The 19,810-nt window shown below is 36.6% G+C and overlaps 1 protein-coding gene across 2 annotated transcripts in view; it reads left to right on the forward strand.

Moving 5' to 3' along the window:
• Positions 1-19,810, forward strand: part of MRPL3 (mitochondrial ribosomal protein L3) — a 63,414-nt gene that overhangs the window by 18,309 nt on the left and 25,295 nt on the right. For both annotated transcript variants that reach the window (XM_038392655.2, XM_043508937.1), the window contains exons 6-7: positions 1,077-1,137; positions 16,378-16,486. In XM_038392655.2, the coding sequence (XP_038248583.1) occupies positions 1,077-1,137; positions 16,378-16,486 (170 nt within the window). The remainder of the gene's footprint in view (positions 1-1,076; positions 1,138-16,377; positions 16,487-19,810) is intronic.

Consider the following 19,810-nt stretch of genomic DNA (forward strand, 5'->3'; position numbering starts at 1 on the left):
TCATTATTTATTTATTTATTTATTTATTTATACTAGATGTTGATGTTTTTCTGCTTGGTGATTTAGTAGAGGGTCACATCATCACTGTCCGCATTCACTGACAAATCTGACCTTGATAGAGTGGAGTGATGTAAATTAGTTGATTTTTGTTTTTAAATTGATTTAAATCAAGTTGAGGCTTTGTAAAATTAATCTGAGAATTGCAAGTTTAGATTAAAATTTATAAAGAACTAAATTATCAAAGCATTTTTTTAAAATGCCACTATTGGGGTATGTTTCTGAATTTTATAGGACTGCTCTAAGCAAAAAACAAAATATTGAAAACTAATGCCCTGATACTGCAAGCACTTAAGCAGATAAGTAGTTTTACTTGTATGAATAGTCCCATTTGTTTTAATAGGACTAGTCATGAATTTAATTTTGAGCACATGCATTGTGTTTGTAGAACCAGGGGCTAAAATTGTACTTTCGTTAAAAACTTTTTTCTTAGTGTCATATAATCTTGGTCACATCAAAATAAATTGCTTCATTATTAACACTGAAAAATTATTTAGTTGTATAATACATGAACAGAGTTATTTAGAACTTTTTTATACACACAGCCCAAAATTTTCAAAAATGGGAGCAAAAAATCAGGCTCAAAAGGAATCTGAAAACATAACCACTACAAACATGGCACAGGGTATTTGCATGTTCATTTTGTGTTTGAGCTTATTTTATTCTCTCAATAAAGATGTTAAGGACCCTTGATTTGCCTTTTTCAGCATAGGTGAGCATCTTAAATGTGAAACTTTTTAGTTGTACAACTGTGTAGGTAAAATCTGAAATTTTATTAATAATTGGAAGACTAAAGAAACAGGTACAAAACAACCAATTTAGGAATTTAAGACTATAAAATGGGATGAAAATAAAGAAGTAATTATACATAAATTTTTTTAAACTCAATTTTTTAAAGAATGATGATTTAAATAAATATTTTCTTTTTAAAAATTATTTTTAACAACTGTGGATGCTGACAGGATAATGGTTCACGTTTCAGCACTTAATTGAATGATATATTTTCCCTCCTTTTTAAGGTACACCTCTGTATGCAGCTCACTTCCGTCCAGGGCAGTTTGTGGATGTCACTGCCAAAACGTAGGTTCCTAACTTTTTTTTTTTAATATATTGTATTTACCTTTCAGATATTTTGTCATTTTTCTTTTCTCTTTTCACCTAACATTAATTGTTGGCAAAGGTAGATTTGAAAAAAACACATAAATTGTAGAATAATCAGGGGTTGTGTGGGGGATGCATTCATTAATATGGTACAATGTAATGAGTGTATCTCACTGTTAGTGTTAAAGATGGTTGGCATTCCTGTGTAAGGTTCTTTCCTGAGTTTGGTTCAAGGATAGTTGTGGGTATGAGTTAGGCTGAATTTAAATTCTTTGCAGTGCTTCACAATGCTTGCCAAATTCCCATGTAGGTTTTCTAATTCTTAAGGTCAACAGCAGTATAAAGTGAGGGCAGGGGATTTTGTTGTATGACTAAAGGCTGCTGTTATCTTGTGAGGAGTAACTTGATAAGGAAAAAGATGTGAATGAAAGTTTCAGTGGGAAAAACACTTTACGTAGGAAATTATTTCAAGTTGGGAAAGGCAGAAGAGGAGTCTTACAAAAACATTGCAAGAGAGAGGAGGGACAAAAAAGAATGGATATGCATGATATAAATACCAATGTAAATCTTATATATGGGCTTGTCTACACTACCGCGTGGGGTCGAGCTAAGATACGCAACTTCAGCTATGTGAATAGCATAGCTGAAGTTGACGTACTTAGATCTATTTACCACGGTGCCTTCACTGCGGTAAGTTGACAGCTGACTCCACTTGCTCTTCTCATTCTGGTAGAGTACCGGAGTCGATGGGAGAGTGCTCAGTGGTCGATTTATCACTTCTATACTAGACGCAATAAATCGACACCCACTGGATCGATCGTTGCCCGCCGATCTGGCAGGTAGTGTAGACAAGCTGTACAAGGTGGTACCATTTCTTGTGTCATGGTTCAGTTGCAGACGTTCTTAATACTCTCCTCCATTGCAATTATAGGTTAGTAAAATTTTGGCATGAATTGGTCCATAGAACCAGAGTCCCAAATCCAGATTTCCAAAAAATGTGCAAAGGAACCATTCCTTGTTCAGAAAAACAAGTAAACTAAGCTAAATTTGGTGGTTTTATTTCGCCTATTTTTTTGCGATGTTTCAAATAATTACGATCTATTTGATTTTCCCCTCCCCACCCCACCCCCAAGTTTCTCACAAACTTCTTGCCAGACTATATTTAAAAAAAAACAAAAAGTTCAGTGTCATAACTTTTTGGCAGCGAAGCATTCGTGAGAAACTTCAAGGAGTTGGTGAAGTTTAAAAAAAAATGGTGAAAATTGGGCTTTTAATGGCCATTTTCTAGTTACTGAAATATAAACAGGTGAATTGCATTGTTAATTGCAATTGATATTTACTGATTTCACCATTCTGTTTTTATTAAATAAATGTAGATGTCGTTTTGTCATACCTAAACATGAAGGAGGGCTATTTTAGTTGGAACAAGTGACTATTTTTTAAAACTTATTTTTATTGATTTAGCACTTTTCTTCCATATCACAATGCTGCTAAAGTGTGTGCCAAAGCATACCATTCATCATAGGTGCTCTGATATTACCATATTATATGAGGGGAAGGTGGAGCGCTATTTAGGAAGATACATTATTTGTACTACATTATTTCCTAGGAACCTCAATTATGGAGTGGGAGCATTTTGTGGTATGCACAAAACAGATATGTAACAAAGACAGCAGTTTCTGCCTGAGGGTGCTCACAATTGATGTGACAGATGGGATATAACACACTGGCTGAAGGGTGGGCAAGAAGGATGTTTAGTGGAAAAACTGCAATCATCGCTTGGCACTTTCCTAGCCAATATCAGACCTGAACAATTTGTCAGCATCAGGGCAGAGAGGTAGTTTTTATAGAGGATAAGATGGAGATTTACAGTAATTGATGGGGAGTTTTCCTCATGCATGTGAAACTGATGAGAGAAAATTCAGAGGTACTGGAGAAAGAAGCCCATAAGCAGGCAATCAAGGCTGCCATCACTAGCAGAGTGAAGATAGTGTTCAGTAACTTAATATATCTGATATAGAGGATGGGATAAAGAGTCAAGGGCCTTTAATGCAAAGACAAAAACTTGTGATTGATTTGGTGGAGGAGGGAGAGCCAGTGAAGGGATGCAAAGAGAGGGGGTTAATGTGGTCAGAATGGCAGGTCAGGAAGATGACCGCAGCAGCAGCATTTTGAATAGACATGCGGTGCGTGGGAGCAACAGGGTTGTGAGACACCTACAGTATGTGATCTGTTATATATATATATATATATATATATATATTTTTTTTTCCACATCCCAGCCTTTCTTCTCTGATAACAAGCATCGCTATACCTTTCTTTGTAGGGTGGGAGGAATGGTTTCTGCTCACACCACTGTGAATACCAGTTTATGGTTCAAATAATAGAGGATGCAACTTGCCATCAAAAATCACTTTTATCCTTTCCGAGACATGCATAATATCCACTGGTCTAAACAATAGGAATTCCAAATCTCCTTATTTCAATAAAGTGCATTAGTGTCATGATGTACTGCCAAGCAGGCCCAGTCTCTGCTCCTGTTTCCCCTTTTGTGAACTGGAAATCCCTAACTGCTTCCATAGGAGTGTTGAGAGATTTAATTGGCTAATATTTTGTTCAGTGCTTTGAAAATACAAAGCATTATGGGGTGTCTACATGGGGAAATGGACTGGGATAGCTGTAGTGGAATAAGCGATAGCTATATTAGAATAACTCCCTGTGCAGTTATTCTGAAATAAGTAGCTTCATTTGGGAATAATGCCCTCATGGGGAATTTTTCTTGCATAGCTGTACCAGAATATCTTATTCCATTATAGCTATGCCAGTCAATTTCCCTGTATAAACAAGCCTTTATTTTTGTTTGTTAGAAAACCCCCTCAGAAAAGTGTAATGTTCTGGGATGGACCGTGTGTATGTGGGGATAGATACCAGTTTTGTAAACTAAGGTCTTTGATATGTGGGGTTTTTTTTTAAGTTCAATACCTATAACATTTAGAAACTATATTAATACAATATATGAAGGAAAATCTCTTAGAATGTCCAATCTTTCAGACAGGAGTAGGTGAGATATCAATCAGAATGAATTGTTTGGTAGAAATAGGGAAGTAAATCCTTGCTTCTTTTATGTTTGTGGGATGTGGCAGCATATTAAAATCACCTTTCTATCTGTCTTGGAAGACTAGTCCTATTAACAAAGCAGCTTGTTTGCAAAGCAAAGCACTGTATCATTAGTACATTAGGTGATTTGTTCTTAGAACACTTCAAAAAAAGCCCCTGAGTGCTTTGCTTTTTTTATAAATTAAAAATAATTTCTCAGAAGCTAAAGGGCCATCCTAAATTCTAGATAGCAAGGCTTCCAGGACAGGAACTATGTCTGTACATTTCCAAGTATAACAAAGGTGCTATCTAATAATTAATGTGTTTTATGAAATAGATGTCAGCAATATTTTTTTTTTTTTTTAAATCAAGATGTAGGAAAAGTTTCCTTGTGGAGGTGAGAGCGAGTTAAAGCTCATATATAATTTACCAATATATCTTGCTAGATGCTATTTAGAATTACTGGGAAAGTAAATATAGAACTGGTTTCCTGGCCTCTTTCAGTCTGTGTGACAGATCCACCCCATCTTTTGAGTTATGAGTTGTAATCTAGAATATCTTTTCCCTCTAGTTATTTGCTTGATAACTTTTAAAAGGTATCTAAATTAGTTATTCCTAATGCTGCTTTCGGTAGTCTGTTCCATATAACTTATATATGCAGCTCTTAATATAGAAATTATTCTTAAATTCTTAACTCTCATTATTAACTTTAGGTTTTCTTATGATGTTTTGCTCTCAGTATGATTCTGTAATCTTTCCAGTGCTCCTCTGTATCTGATGTGTTATAAATTTCTTCCTGTACCTCTTTTTGCCTCTCCTTTTTTGTGTGTTTTGTGCTCATCTACATTGGCTTCTTTTCTGTAACTCTATATTTAGCATTAGATTGCCTCATGACCCCTTGGCAAACATTAAATTATCTTTGAATATATTGTTTCCTCTTGTGCCCTTTACTTCTACTTGGTTCCATTCAGTTTCATCCAACATTGCCTCCAAAACACTTATGTTCCCATTTTTTTGGTTTCATTCTAAGCTTTTCTTAATGGATGCAGCTGCCTGAACAGCCATTCATAAGTGCAATGCTCAGATACACAAATACACTTGAGCGATATAGTGGTGGGTAGGCAAACGATTTGTCATGGGAAGAACTATTAACTTTAACTAATTGAGAACTTTAGTTTGCTTTAAGTCAGATGTCTGTCAGAACTCAGTTACATCAAACCTGGTTCTATAGGATTTATAACTGTGAAATGGCTAGGCCCACTTCCAATTTTGTGTGGATTAGCTTTAACAATACAACACCATCTGTTAGTGAACAGAGATCACTCTCTGTCATGTTGACCAATATTTTCTCATTGTTTATTTGTACTTCCTCATTGGTCTGTATCCGTCTGTTATCTCTTGTCTTGTACTTAGTCTCTGCCCCAAAGGGTTTACACTGTCTTTTTGCTCTTTGTTTTGTACAACACCTAGCATAATGAGGTCCTGGGCTCCTAGGCACCACACAAATACAAATAATGTTAGCGATCATCGATCGCTATGAACATTGAAAGAGTTTTGGAGATGCTGGTTACTAATGAGTTGTAATGCTTCCTGGCCCATGCTTTCAGTATGAGATAGTCCATGTTGGGGTAGTGGTTGGAAATGCTGTCTGGGAATACAGAAAGTTCTACTTTATATTAATGTACAACTTTTTTATGTAGTTGTCATTAAAAATATGCCTGCAACAATCACAGGGTTTGGAATGGCAGTGATTCTCTCCTGATTGTGGAAGACCTATTGATTAAAATCTCTCTCCCATTCTCTTTCTCCCACGTAATGCTGCTATACGCCACTATAAAAAAAATATGACTCTTTCAGCATGTAGGCCATCGTGTGTCACTGCTGCGATTCACCGACGTGACAGATTTTTCAAGAACCTGTGTAAGGCGATGGAATGGCATGCTTCCCTTCTCAGTAACTAACAATGAATGGGGTTGCTGTGTCTACTCTGCTTTTTGGGAACCAGCCTGAGCTGCTGAACTCTGTAGTTTGCTATTATTCCTGTTCTCATGCTCAGCTCCCACCTCCCCCCCCACACTGTATATATTCCATCCCCCTTATTCTTTATCATGACTTCTTTTCTACACTGTATTTTTCACTCTTCTTGAATAACTGAAGAAAACCCATAGGTTTTAGATCCTTATCCTTCTCAGAGTTTGTTCCTCCATTACCAAAGTTCAAAGAGGCACAAAAGGTAGTTTAATAAATTGAGTATTTTGATAGTTTGTGAGTTGAAAGTGATGAAAAATGACAGCGGCAGTTGTCCTTGGATATTTTTGAAGCATTTGACTCTCATCCAGCTAATGCCATTAATTCACTAGCTTTGCCAATAAATGGTTCGTGTAAACTTGTTTTTAAAATGTATTTTATGCTCACTGAGAGCTTCATGCACCAAACTTTTTAGAGCTCTAGAGTCTTAAATCCAATATTAAAGAAAAATTCCCTAAGTAAAGTGCAGTTCTGGCAGATACAAGTGTATTTGGTAGCTGGTGGAGAGCTATTAGCATTCTTACAGTAATGCATTCTTCCAGATTACAGCAAAATACACCATAATTGATGTACCAAAACTCAGGGTCTCTGAATCAGATGTGTAACCATAATGCTGCTACTATGTATAATGTTATGGATTTCTTTTAGAGAAATGGGTTTCTTTCACCTAGATGTTTAAAGGACATTGTGTAATATAATTCTTTAAATGTAATGTCATAAACAGAATGAGTTATATGCAGTATTACAGTGAATCTTACACACTCTCATTCCTGACAAAGTTAAACTCAAAAATAAACCCTTGTAGGAAAATACTGAAAATTCAAGTATGTTAAAATTCCTAGTTTAGTTCACTCTGATGTCTAACAGTTTTTGAAAAACCTTATTTTTCCTTTTCCTAAAAAGCTTTGTTTAGGAGTTAACCTGAAAAGCACTTATTGTAAGGGTGCAATCTTACTTTCCATCTTAGTCAAGAAGAAAAATAATAAAAAGCAATCAAAAAGCTTTGCAGCTGGCTCTGCACTATTTCACAAAGATCTGATCCATGAAGTAATATATAGTCTATATTTGTAACTTTCAAACTGCTGGAAATGCTCTTAGAAGTTTGCTAGTTAATTCAGTGAATAGACAATTGTTTTCCTTCAAAAATCTAATTCCAAAATCATCGGGTATGAGATGAGGTGGTTACATGTTTTAAAAATCTTAGTTTTACAGAGGTTGGTTTTTAAAAAAAACAAAACAAACAATCATTCATTTTTTCTCTTTGACCGCAGAAAGAGTTGTTGCTTTTTTGAGGAAATGGCTAAAAAAAGTGAATCTTGCATTTCATTTTAGATAGGTTTAAATGACCAAGACATGTAAAATTTAGGCATACGTTGCTCCAGAAGGCAAGGAAAAACAGAATAATTTGTGATTGTGGTGTTTTTGGTTTTGGTTTTTTTGCTTTCTAATGTTTTTCAAAGAATGCTTTTTTGATTTTTAAATATGATTTAACACTGGATACTTATTGCTAAATGAAAGCAGAAGTAGGCCTAGTAAAGGCACATTATCACAGAAGAGCATTTTGGAGATGAAAATAGGAGTTGAAGTTGATAGGTGATCTCTCTGTAGTGACAGTTTTTTTGTTACGTGTCTTGCTGATGATGTAAAGTCAGATGCTCAGATGGTTTTGTGTGTGTGTGTGTGTTCCTTTTTCTTTGTCTTGTTTGTTGTTTAATGTGGTAAAATGCTCTGATTTATAAAATCAGTGATTGTCAATTGGTAGTTGCTTGCAGTTTGATTGTATGTGTGTTTAATCTAGCATAAAGTTTATGGTATAGTTTAAAAATTCTTTTTTATAATAGACTTCAGTGGAACTGGGAACCAGAATTTAGTAGTGCTTATGATCGTGCCTTGGAAAGAGAACGCATACTTAGTTGAGGGGAAAATATAACTTCAGTTTTGAGCATCACATTTCAGTTTTGAACTTTATTTTTACATGCAAGAGAAGTGTAAAGATTTTATTAATAATTTTTTTGTCAGCTGTAACCTGCAGAATATTTCTGACCTGATGCATGGTATAGTTTAATTGCAACATGCTTTGAAGCAGATGGGTCAGGAAAGATCTTCTCTTATTGCCATTTGGACACATGCTGTGCTCTATTATACTTTGCTGCTACTTCCATTTAATGAGTATTTGGAAAGGTATGACCATTGACACGTCAGGGATTTTGGCACTTTCCAAAAAAACAAAACAAAAACCGGCATTCTTGGTGGTTTGTTTGTTTGTTTTTTTTTTTTAAATACTTGGTAGCAAAATAAGAGTCTAGACTCACTGGTATACTTTAACACCATGTTTGTTTTCTTAAGTTAAGTGTTACTCAAGCTCAAAAAATACATTGTGCATTTCTAAAATATTTGACTAAGCAACTGAGATTTTGTTCCTTTACAACATTAAAATAATTTTTATCCCCCAAAAATGCCACATTAAGCATTATTTCAGATCTGTTGGGTATGACATATTTGCCACAAGCTAAGTGGTAGTTTTAAATAAGATTCTTTATTTTAAATAAGTCATCTCATTACATGCTGACATTTTGCTTACATTAAAACTGAAAAATGAGGTATTACACAGTATTATATGGTTGACTTGAACAGCTGTTTTCCCTCAGGTAAGACCAGGAAAACTGTCTATATACACTCTATATTTTAAATTCTGCTTATCGTTGTTTTCATTTCATTTAACCTGCACATTAGTCCTTGCTTTGAAGCCCAATAAATGCTGCTTGCTGTCTACGACTTTTTTTTATGGGTTTTGGTTAAGCATGTTTTCAAATAGTAGCTTTTGGTGTGGAAAGGTTATGTTGTAGTCAATTCATTTCATAGAAAAGGAGTGAAGTGATATATATTGGATTTTATAAAAGGAGTGTTCTCTAGCAACTTCATTTATACTAGTACTGTATGAAATGATAGCCAATACCACATTCTTCAGAATGGGAAGCACTTACTGGTTATAGTTTGTGCTAGCGATGGGAAATACCATAGGAGATGCTTTATATCCTAGATATTTTGTCTTTAACATACCAGAATCTTCGTAAAATAATATTTGGCTATTTTTCACGTTAGTGAGTTTACTTTCTAATGTATATTTTCTAAATATATCATGTCAGATATGATAAATTTAACCTGATTCAGTCAAAGTGGGGTGGATATACTAATTTTGCATAACTAATTTGTGTATGGTTTCAAGTAGCAGCCGTGTTAGTCTGTATTCGCAAAAAGAAAAGGAGGACTTGTGGCACCTTAGAGACTAACAAATTTATTTGAGCATAAGCTTTTGTGAGCTACTGAATGCATCCAATGAAGTGACCTGTAGCTCACGAAAGCTTATGCTCAAATAAATTTGTTAGTCTCTAAGGTGCCACAAGTACTCCTTTTCTAATTTTGTGTATGAAAGTTCAAATTAAAGGTCCAATCTGGCAAACCCTTCCTCAAAATTAATGGTATTATATCCATGAGTACAAGCTTACAGGATCATACTTTTTTTTATGCCTGATTTGAGTTTGTATTAAACTACAGTTGTATTCAGTTTAAAATTGTGCACAGTGTTTGGAGAGGTTAGGTCTTGTGCAGTAGATACAGAAACGGGAATTCAGGATATCAGACCTGGCAGGAGTTCTTTGAGTCAACCATAAATCAAGTGGTAACTCCAACTAACAATAAAGCAAAACACCTAAAAAGGGCAGGTTTGGCTATTATTTTGTTATGTATACCTTAAGAACAGGATGAGAATGTCAACTGATCACATTCTAGAAAGATTTTTACTGAAGTGTAGTACAGCTCTAACTCTGAAATATTTCAGTCATCTGATGCATCTTGCCACTTGAAGTTCAATTTCCAAAATGTGTGTTGAAGAGTGGCACATGAAAGAGAGCACCTTTTGAGGAAGTGGTGACCCAGCTAATAAATTTACATTGCTTTGGGGATTTATTCCTGTTTCATTAACTGTTATAAAATGTTTCTTTAGGTTTAACCTCAATAGTATATATTGTTGTGTTCATATATGTTGTTACAAATTCACTTATGAGGATAGGCCATTTCAAAACAAATGTATTTGAAATTAAGACCTTGTCCATTAAATATGCTTTAAAAAGTCAGCAAGATTAATGTAAATACTGATTGAGGCATTGACAGATTTCAAAACAATTTAGAAACAGGGAGACTTAAATTATGTAGAATTCAACTGTGGGGTTCAGTAATATTTTGTGTAGAATGACCTAGTAAATTTTATTAAGTTCTTTGCCTTATTATTTGATGTGACTCATTAGTTATGCTGTATTGTTTTGGATCACATACTCATTCAGATTGGCAATGCACACAAATATGTGTTTTTTGTTTAAAATAAAACGCTAGGTTGTAGGACCCTTCCATTCACTCGAATATAGTACATGTAAAACCAGGTAACTAACCTACTTAAAAGTACCAGTAAGAAGGTCTCTTAAAAGCCTACTAATTCTCTAATTGCTGTAGTATTTTTTTCTTTTCCTTGAGTTACTAGTATGGGACCTGATCTTGTGAGGTCCTGAGTACCCTCAGCTCACATTAGTTTCAAATCACTCTGCACCTTGTAAGGTCAGCCCATAGGTTAAAATCCTTCTTAATTGGCAAAAATAAATGTAGAGGTTTCATGAAAAATCCATTTTGTGCATAGCAGAGAAGCACACAGGTTAGTATAGATTGCAGTCTCTGTTCAAGAAGGGCTCAGATTAGAACAGTCTCATGTTGCTAGCAAGGATCACGGTGGATTGGCCCCACGAGCATGGATGTACCTGTACAGGTCCTTTGTACTAAGTTTGACTTAAACCATTTGTTATAGTCCCTTACTTTTAAATAATACTAAATCTGAATTGTTCTGTATTTTAGAAAGGGAAATGAACAGTTAAACCTCCAATACAAACTTAGCATAAGAAAATGAATGTGACTGGGGAAAAAATATACATTGCTCTGTGTAATGGTCTTTTCCTGCAATGTAAATTGACAGAATAAATGATTGTACATTTGAAGTGCTTAAACTTACTTCAAGATGAAAGACAACTTTTTTCTTCTGTATAAAAAGTATTACAGGCAATGTGCAAATCAAAATATTATGTCCAGAAAGGCTATTAGGGCAAGTTGCTCTGGTAAAGCAATTCAAAGGTCTCCATTCCATTCTTCACAGTGCAAAAAGATCTGATGGAAGAGCCATGGGAGACCTCAAAGCACTAAACACATATATTGCCTCTATTGTGAAACTAGAAGAATTTCCTTTACGTTAGTCAGTGTAAGAGAAGGATTTTTCAGATCTCCATGAATAAAGAATACTTTCATATTCCAGTTCAACACACTGGAAATTTTAAGATTAATCAGAACACTATTCTTTAGTCAGTCCATGTTTCCTGTAAATTCATTAAGGGCCCCAATCCTGCAAAATTTGAGCATTTGTTCAAAGTAATATATATGCATAAGGAAACAATTGGATTACAACTGAGAGCAGTGAGTGCAGTATGCTACTGCATTGCATAAATTATTAAACATGGGAAATGTTATCCCATAGTACAAGCAGCACTTGCTGAAAACAAGTCTTCTAGTACATACTGGAGTAAATGATTATTCCTGGAGTGCTGCCCCTTAAATATATACACTTGGTGAAATTGCTTTTTGATTTTTACTTTTTGAAAGTACAATTTACAGCAGAGTAGATAGTTCGTGTTTAAACGATTGGCTTTCTGGATGAAATATTTGAGTTGAATGTTCAGTTTCATGATGCATGGGATTATGCTGCTTGATTAAAGTTGACAGGACCATTTTCTTTGATACTGGTTTCTTCAGATGTTGAATTTTGGTTTTTATTAATACATTTCTGCTGCTGAAGAATTATGTCCCAATTTCTCTGTGTGGTCACTGTTCACTTACCATGAGACCTAGTTGCTTTGGAGTTTGGATATTTACTAGGTCCATCTTCCTGCTAGAGATGCCAGAAGTGGCCTACTTACACTGCCAATAATAGATAATGTATTTTAAAGAGAAGAATAGAATTTCTACAGAACATACATGCGAGTCTTCAAGTATTCCCACTTCTGATTCTTTTAAGTTACAAATTCACAGATATTTTTCTGACATTGCTGAACAAAAATAAACTCTGAGATATTCAAGCTAATAAAAATTTAAGAATTATATACTGAAGTTAGGTTTCAGAGTAGCAGCCGTGTTAGTCTGTATTCGCAAAAAGAAAAGGAGTACTTGTGGCACCTTAGAGACTAACAAATTAGAGCATAAGCTTTCGTGAGCTACAGCTCACTTCATCGGATGCATTTGGTGGAAGTTAGTTCTGCTTGCAATAATAAATTAAGGTGGAAACTTGCTGTGATAAGCTTTAAAAATTTCTCAGATATATGGTATCTGATGTAAGCTTTGTGATTTTGAAGACATGTTCCATGTTTGACTAGTTTTGTTTGTTTTTACGATTTTGAAATTGGTGTCAAATTAATTTGTATAATGTGAACTATGAATTTTTGCAAAGTAGTTTTCTCACTAGTTTTAATGCTATGATTTTTTATAAGCAAGAATGTAAACAGAAGTTCCCCTCATCCAAACCATGTGTGTAAAAATATTCATACAAATACAAGACCTTAAATTTTTTTTATCTACACATTTTCTCTTAGAAGCCTCTAGACAATTGAACTAGTAGGATTATGACATCACAGGTAACTAATGAGAGAAAATTGAGCAAATGAGTTGGGAAAGGGATTTTTAATCAGACTGTTAAATTTTCTTGTCTGTATTTTTATTAACAACTTGTTTTAGAATAGATGTAAATCTTTTATTAGAAGTCATTACAGGCAAGAACTGCTCTTTTGAGTGTACTTTACAGTGCTGAGCATACAATTGGCTCTAAACAAATAACCCACTTCTGGCAAAATGTTGGGAGAAAGGATATCTTTTTTTGGAAGCTTCAACACTCTACCTGTTCAACTAAATGATAAGAGGGCCCTCTGGTTCTCTTGTGGTCTTGTTCTTTCAGCAAAAACAGGGAGAATAAGACTTGATTGTCCTGATATTTGTAAAATAAAAAAATATCAGGAAAAATATTAACCCAGTACCACCACCACCTCTGCCACCTGTACACAACACTTTCAGGGCTTCTTTATACAGCAGAAAGGGCAAAGGGAAACATTGGTTTGTGCAAGCTCCTTTTAACTGAAACTGCTTGATTTAGAACATTTATTTAAATTAAACTTAGCCATCTTTGAATTTCATTATCATTTTATTGCACAATGTTTGTAGAATCTATAAAATGTATATTAAAAATCTATTTCTGATTTGCAAACATTGCTCCCCATATATCAGCAAATTCAGGTTGGATGGCTGTTCCTATGTGTGCAGCAACTTAATGTGAACTTTCAGACAAATGTTAACAAGTGTAGGTCTGGCATGTGAGCCCTTTGTCTCAATACATGTCACTCTTAGTGCTATATATGAAATGTCTTAAAATAACACCAATTTTTACCAATAGATAATTGTGTGTACTAAATGACTGTATGTCATACAGGTGGCTTGTACATCAAATCGCTTAACAGTTGACTCCACCTCATGTCACTGACAAGATTAATTTCTTATTTTAACTAAAACTGTATTAAAGGCTTTTGTTTTTGTTTGTAAAGTGGCCTCTGAATTTTTAAATACAGGTTGAACCTCTCTAGTTCAGCACCTTTGGGACCTGACTGGTGCCGAACCAGAGAATTTGCCGAACCACAGGAGGTCAATGTAGAGTGCCCGTGAGTCTCCATACGTGCAGAAAGTAGGGGTGCAGGAGGTCCTGCAACATTCCCTCAGGCTTTGTGCCCAGCATGGCCCCCCGCCCAGGGGCTCCGCTGCCACCCGGGGTCCCAGCCCCAGGTTCTCTCCCTTCCTCCTGGAGCTTGAAAGCCATGAACCAGCTGTTGCGGCACTCCAGAAGTGCTAGGAGGGAGGAGGAGGAGTTGGTAAGCACGGGGCTGCTGGCTCGCGAGAGGAGTGGGGGAAGGAGGGCTGAGGGGGTAGCTTGGTGCCATTGGATGCTCCGCACCCACTAACATTTCCCTAAGAGTGCGCCAGTCCCAGAGCAGCCACGGAGCCAGCGCCTATGCCGGACCACGGATGTTTCTGGACCAGGGAGTGCTGGATTAGAGAAGTTCAACCTGTACCTCTAAAACCCCTAAGTCAGCAAGTATTCTTCTTTTAGTTGCCTGAATTAAACTGGAAATTTCCCATGTGATTTCACTTCCATCTTTTAATGCTTATTGAAAATGTTTCTACTGTACAAACTATAACAGCATGACATATACTAGTGTTAGATTGAGAAGAAATCTATAGCTGCTCTACTGATGATTACTACCAATAGGGGTACTGCTTCATGATATCATGTATTGTTAAATTGAGCCAAATTATTTTAACTTTGTGAGAGTAGCTGCTTTGTATGTGATGGGGAAAGAGAGGGTTGGCGAGATTGTTAAAATCACTCTTTTTAAGGCCCACTTCAGTGGGAGCATGTGCCTAAATTTAGGCACATAAATAGTCCATTGACTTCAGTGGAACAACTCTTATGCTCAAAGATAGGCATGTACTTAAACACCTTCATCCACCAGGGCCAAGTATGACTTTATGTTGTCTGCTTAAGTTTCAACAGTGAATTTTTGCAAATTCTTATACCAATAATAAAAAATCTGTTACTGTGTAGATTGTTGCCAAACAATATTGTGAGCTGCTGGATTTTTTTCCCCTGAAGACTCTGAATAGTGCATGCCTGTACTTGTAATGACTACATTTAAATGAGCACATCTCTTAATGGTTTTTTTTTTCAAGTTAATATAATTGAAATTTTATCCTCTTTATGTCTTGCTGACATCCTCAGGTCATATAAATGATCACTGGAATACATTGCGGAGTAAATATACTTGGTGCATATGATTTTTTTTTCCCAGAGAACTGCCCGTTTAATGCAGAAGTCAGATTTTAGACGGAATATTTTTATACTTGAGACTAAAGTGCATTATATTCTGACTGTAGCTAAATTGCTGCATCTGGCCATACAGTAGATGTTAAATCTACACAACATTCACAAATTTTATCATTAACACAGAATTCAGTCTTAACTCTGGATTCCCCAGCATGAGAGAAAAATGTAAAAAGTTGTCAGTGTTTGTGTAAAGGGGGAAGGCAGCATTCACAGTTCTCCTCCTCACTTAAAGGTTGTATTGAGATCTCTTTTTATTGATTGAAGAAAAGGTAGTGTGTATATTTTCAGGCTAAAATGATGCACCCTTTTGGTCCAAAAGCTTCTGCATGGTAAAATATTGAGGGTTAAACAGTTATTTTACTATTCTTCTAGTTTCCTCATTGGTAAAAAGCATTGATACTTCATTTGAAATCTGACCACGTGATCTTTGAGCTCTGTGTAAATGTGGACTTCAAGGTGTGTAAAATTGTCATTCAGGTTAGAGAAGATTAAGGAAAGAACCACAAGAAATATTTAATTTCTAGACTATATTTCTTGAATCAGTCCAGATCTAATCATTTAGACATTTTTGAAGTATTTTCATTGTTGCTTAGACATACATTTTCAAAAGTTGACTTTTATGTGATAAGTGTGTTGTAGTTTGGGAAGGAAAATGTTGTGTTGTTCACTACAAGGCTCATCATACCAGCACTTGAGCCCCTCCAGTCTCTTGCTTGAGTTGCAAAGTTTAGTTTTTTGAGTTGAGTTGAGATTTTTCTTCCTTCCTGCTTCTAAACTCAATTGGTTGGTGACAAGATAATTGACAGTATTTTGAGATGAGGACCAGTACAACAAGAAACCTTAGTGTATGTTGATGAAATAAATCTTTTGCCTAGCTGACTCTCCTTCACTGCCTCTTTCTCCCAAAAGCAGCGCAAGAAATATAATATAATCAGTGAAGACTTTAGAATATATTTTGGTTGATGAGCTTTACTTAAGATGAAAGATCAGGAGCCTAACTGGACCTCTAGTTACTGTTGCCAGAATCTTTATTTGCTTGGTAATCTATTTGAAAACAAATTTAATTTGGCTTTAATTATTTTCAGAATTGGTAAAGGATTTCAAGGAGTCATGAAAAGATGGGGATTTAAAGGCCAACCGGCCAGCCATGGCCAGACTAAAACACACAGAAGACCTGGGGCAATATCCAACACTGTAAGTACTTGAACTTCATTTATCTCATTTTAGATACTGTTCACCACTATTCTTTGGAGCAAAACTTAGTGCAGGGAAGAGAGCTGTGTATTTTAAAACAAATCATTTTACAGTATCTAGACATGCTAGAACAGACCAGAGTATTTTTGCTTCCGGTTGGGGGGGCTGTCTGTAAGCAAGGACTGGCCTGTCTCCCAAGATCTGTGAGAGTAATGGGTCGTCCTTCAGGATAGGTTGTAGATCCTTGATGATGCGTTGGAGCGGTTTAGTTGGGGGCTGAAGGTGATGGCTAGTGGTGTTCTGTTGTTTTCTTTGTTGGGCCTGTCCTGTAGTAGGTGACTTCTGGGTACTCTTCTGGCTCTGTCAGTCTGTTTCTTCACTTAAGCAGGTGGGTATTGTAGTTGTAAGAATGCTTGATAGAGATCTAGTAGGTGTTTGCCTCTGTCTGAGGGGTTGGAGCAAATGCGGTTGTGTCGTAGAGCTTGGCTGTAGACAGTGGATCATGAGGTGTGGTCTGGATGAAAGCTGGAGGCATGTAGGTAGGAATAGCTGTCAGTAGGTTTCCGGTATAGGGTGGTGTTTATGTGACCATCACTTATTAGCACCATAGTCGATCTCTTGTGCAGACTGGTCCAGTCTGAGGTTGATGGTGGGATGGAAATTGTCGAAATCATGGTGGAATTCCTAAAGGGCTTCTTTTCCATGGGTCTAGATGATGATGATGTCATCAATGTAGCACAAGTAGAGTAGGGGCATTAGGGGACGAGAGCTGAGGAAGCGTTGTTCTAAGTCAGCCATAAAAATGTTGGCATACTGTGGGGCCATGTGGGCACCCATCGCAGTGCCGCTGATTTGAAAGTATACATTGTCCCCAAATGTGAAATAGTTATGGGTCAGGACAAAGTCAGAATGTCCAGCCACCAGGTTTGCCGTGACATTATCGGGGATGCTGTTCCTGACGGCTTGTAGCCCATCTTTGTGTGGAATGTTGGTGTAGAGGGCTTCTACATCCATAGTGGCTAGGATGGTGTTTTCAGGAAGATCACCGATGGATTGTAGTTCCCTCAGGAAGTCAGTGGTGTCTTGAAGATAGCTGGGAGTGCTGGTAGTGTAGGGCCTGAGGAGGGAGTCTACATAGCCAGACAATCCTGCTGTCAGGGTGCCAATGCCTCAGATGATGGGGCGTCTAGGATTTCCAGGTTTATGGATCTTGGGTAGCGATGGAATACCCCAGGTCAGGGTTCCAGGGGTGTGTCTGTGCGGATTTCTTCTTGTGCTTTTTCAGGGAGTTTCTTGAGCATATGCTGTAGTTTCTTTTGGTAACCCTCAGTGGGATCAGAGGGTAATGGCTTGTAGAAAGTGGTGTTTCATAACAAAGTAGGGAGAAATAAAATCCACTCTTAAATCGGTGCTAAGAGGGATCTGAAATCTCTTTTTATAATTTCATTTATGTAACCATTGTCACAAGCCAAACATTTTGATGTTAGATTGGAAGGGTTTGGGCATTTTGCTTTATCTTCCAAAGATCCAGCTGGTATTTTGTTGACTTGAAGGGTTTACAGTGGAATTTTATGTAGCATCTTGATCTTAACTAGCTTGTATAGTCCTTATTTAACAAATCTTTCAAACTACAGCATTCAGTGCTAAAATAAAGTGTGCTATTGATTTCTTTACATGCTTCCGTATTATTAAGAAGTCCATTCCCTAGATAGCTGGTCTGGACTTTACAGTTAGACGCTTCTGATTAAAATGACTCTAAAACTTACATTTATCAAGTATATAAACTTTGGACCTGTGAAGTTGGCACATTATTGGGACTAAACTAAGTGTTATATAAACAGTTGTATTTTCTGAATGCCAGGGAACCAGAGCTGGGACCAACAAAGCCATTGTATTGAGACCTGATTATGTCGTCGTCTTTAAAAATTTCCTGGAGTGATTTTTAAAAAAATGTCCAAAAGAATGGATGAAATGATTGACATTTGAGAGAACTTCAGGAGAAAATGATACTATGCTGCACAAGACAGGCCACATAGTACTATAGGAACAACTAGTACTGATCTCCATTCCAACTGCAAATTGGGCTGCTAAGCTCTACTTCTGGCATTTTTTTCGTATAATGCTGGAAAATTTGATTTTTCTGGCTATATAACACTTTGTTTAGCAGCTGGTACTAATCATTAAGAAACCTGAAGTAACTCTTGTATAGGTATTCTGAATTTCATCTGGGTTTGTGCCATTTGTAATTTCATGAAAAAAATAGACTAGGAAACTGAGAAGTAAAGGGGGAAGATAAGATGACCAGAGCAAAGTGATGTCCATGATGTTGGATCATATCCATATGGACCATTTTAACTGTGGGTTTCATTTCAGTGTTGAGTACAGGAACATCCCCCGTTAGCCTTACTGCAGTTGATTCTCTGGGCTCATGACTTTGACACAAGTTAAAGAAAAAGAAACACTACAGATGCACATGGGAGGTGAAGGAAGCAGCAGAGAATCCTAGATGATGGTATGGAAGTAGAGACAACCTTCATCGGTTGTCGCCTAACTGACTTCTGTTTCCTGCTAAGAACTGTACTCCGACATGTCTACTGGCACAGGCTATTTAAGGAAGGTGAAAATTACTGCCTTTATTTCTATCTTTTTCCTGTGCACAATACACACTGTGCCAAGATGCCCAAATGAACTTTCAAATAAAAACGGGGGTATGGCTGGTATTGTTTGTGGGGGTATAATTTTGAAAACATACCTACCTATTAAAAGGAAAAACTAAGGGTGAGATTCTCTGCTGCACATCTAGAAGACGAAGACCAGAATTCAGACCAGGGTGAAGTGGGCTAAAGTGACTTTAAGCTATTTTTGCACCCTCCTGATCCTAGACTGCTTTAGGATCTTGGTATGGGCCACAAGGTAATTTAGAGAGCCTTGAAAAGCAGTCTAAGTTATAGCAACCTCCCTGAGCTGTGCTATGGGAGGCAGTGTTGCATTCCGCAGCCACCCTCTGGCACACCCCCTACTCCAGTATTTATCAAAGGGGCCTTGCATAAAGGCTTGTGGCAGGGGAATCCTCTTTTTTTTTTTTTTTTTTTAAAGAGGGCTTTTAGAGCTCTCTTATTCCTTTTTGACCATTTTACCTGATGTAAAGGTGCAGGAGTGAGGATGTCACCTCAGATCTGTAAACAGCTTTGTCGAGGCTGGAACACCCTGTATTGTTTCAGTGTACCTTGACAATGTATTTGTACGTTACACAGGAAGTCTCAGCTTGCCATGATACAGTGAGTCTACACTATTTCCGATAACACACAAACTTTGCACGCCAGT

The sequence above is a fragment of the Dermochelys coriacea genome, chromosome 2 (assembly GCF_009764565.3).
Source record: "Dermochelys coriacea isolate rDerCor1 chromosome 2, rDerCor1.pri.v4, whole genome shotgun sequence".
NCBI lineage: Eukaryota > Metazoa > Chordata > Testudines > Dermochelyidae > Dermochelys > Dermochelys coriacea.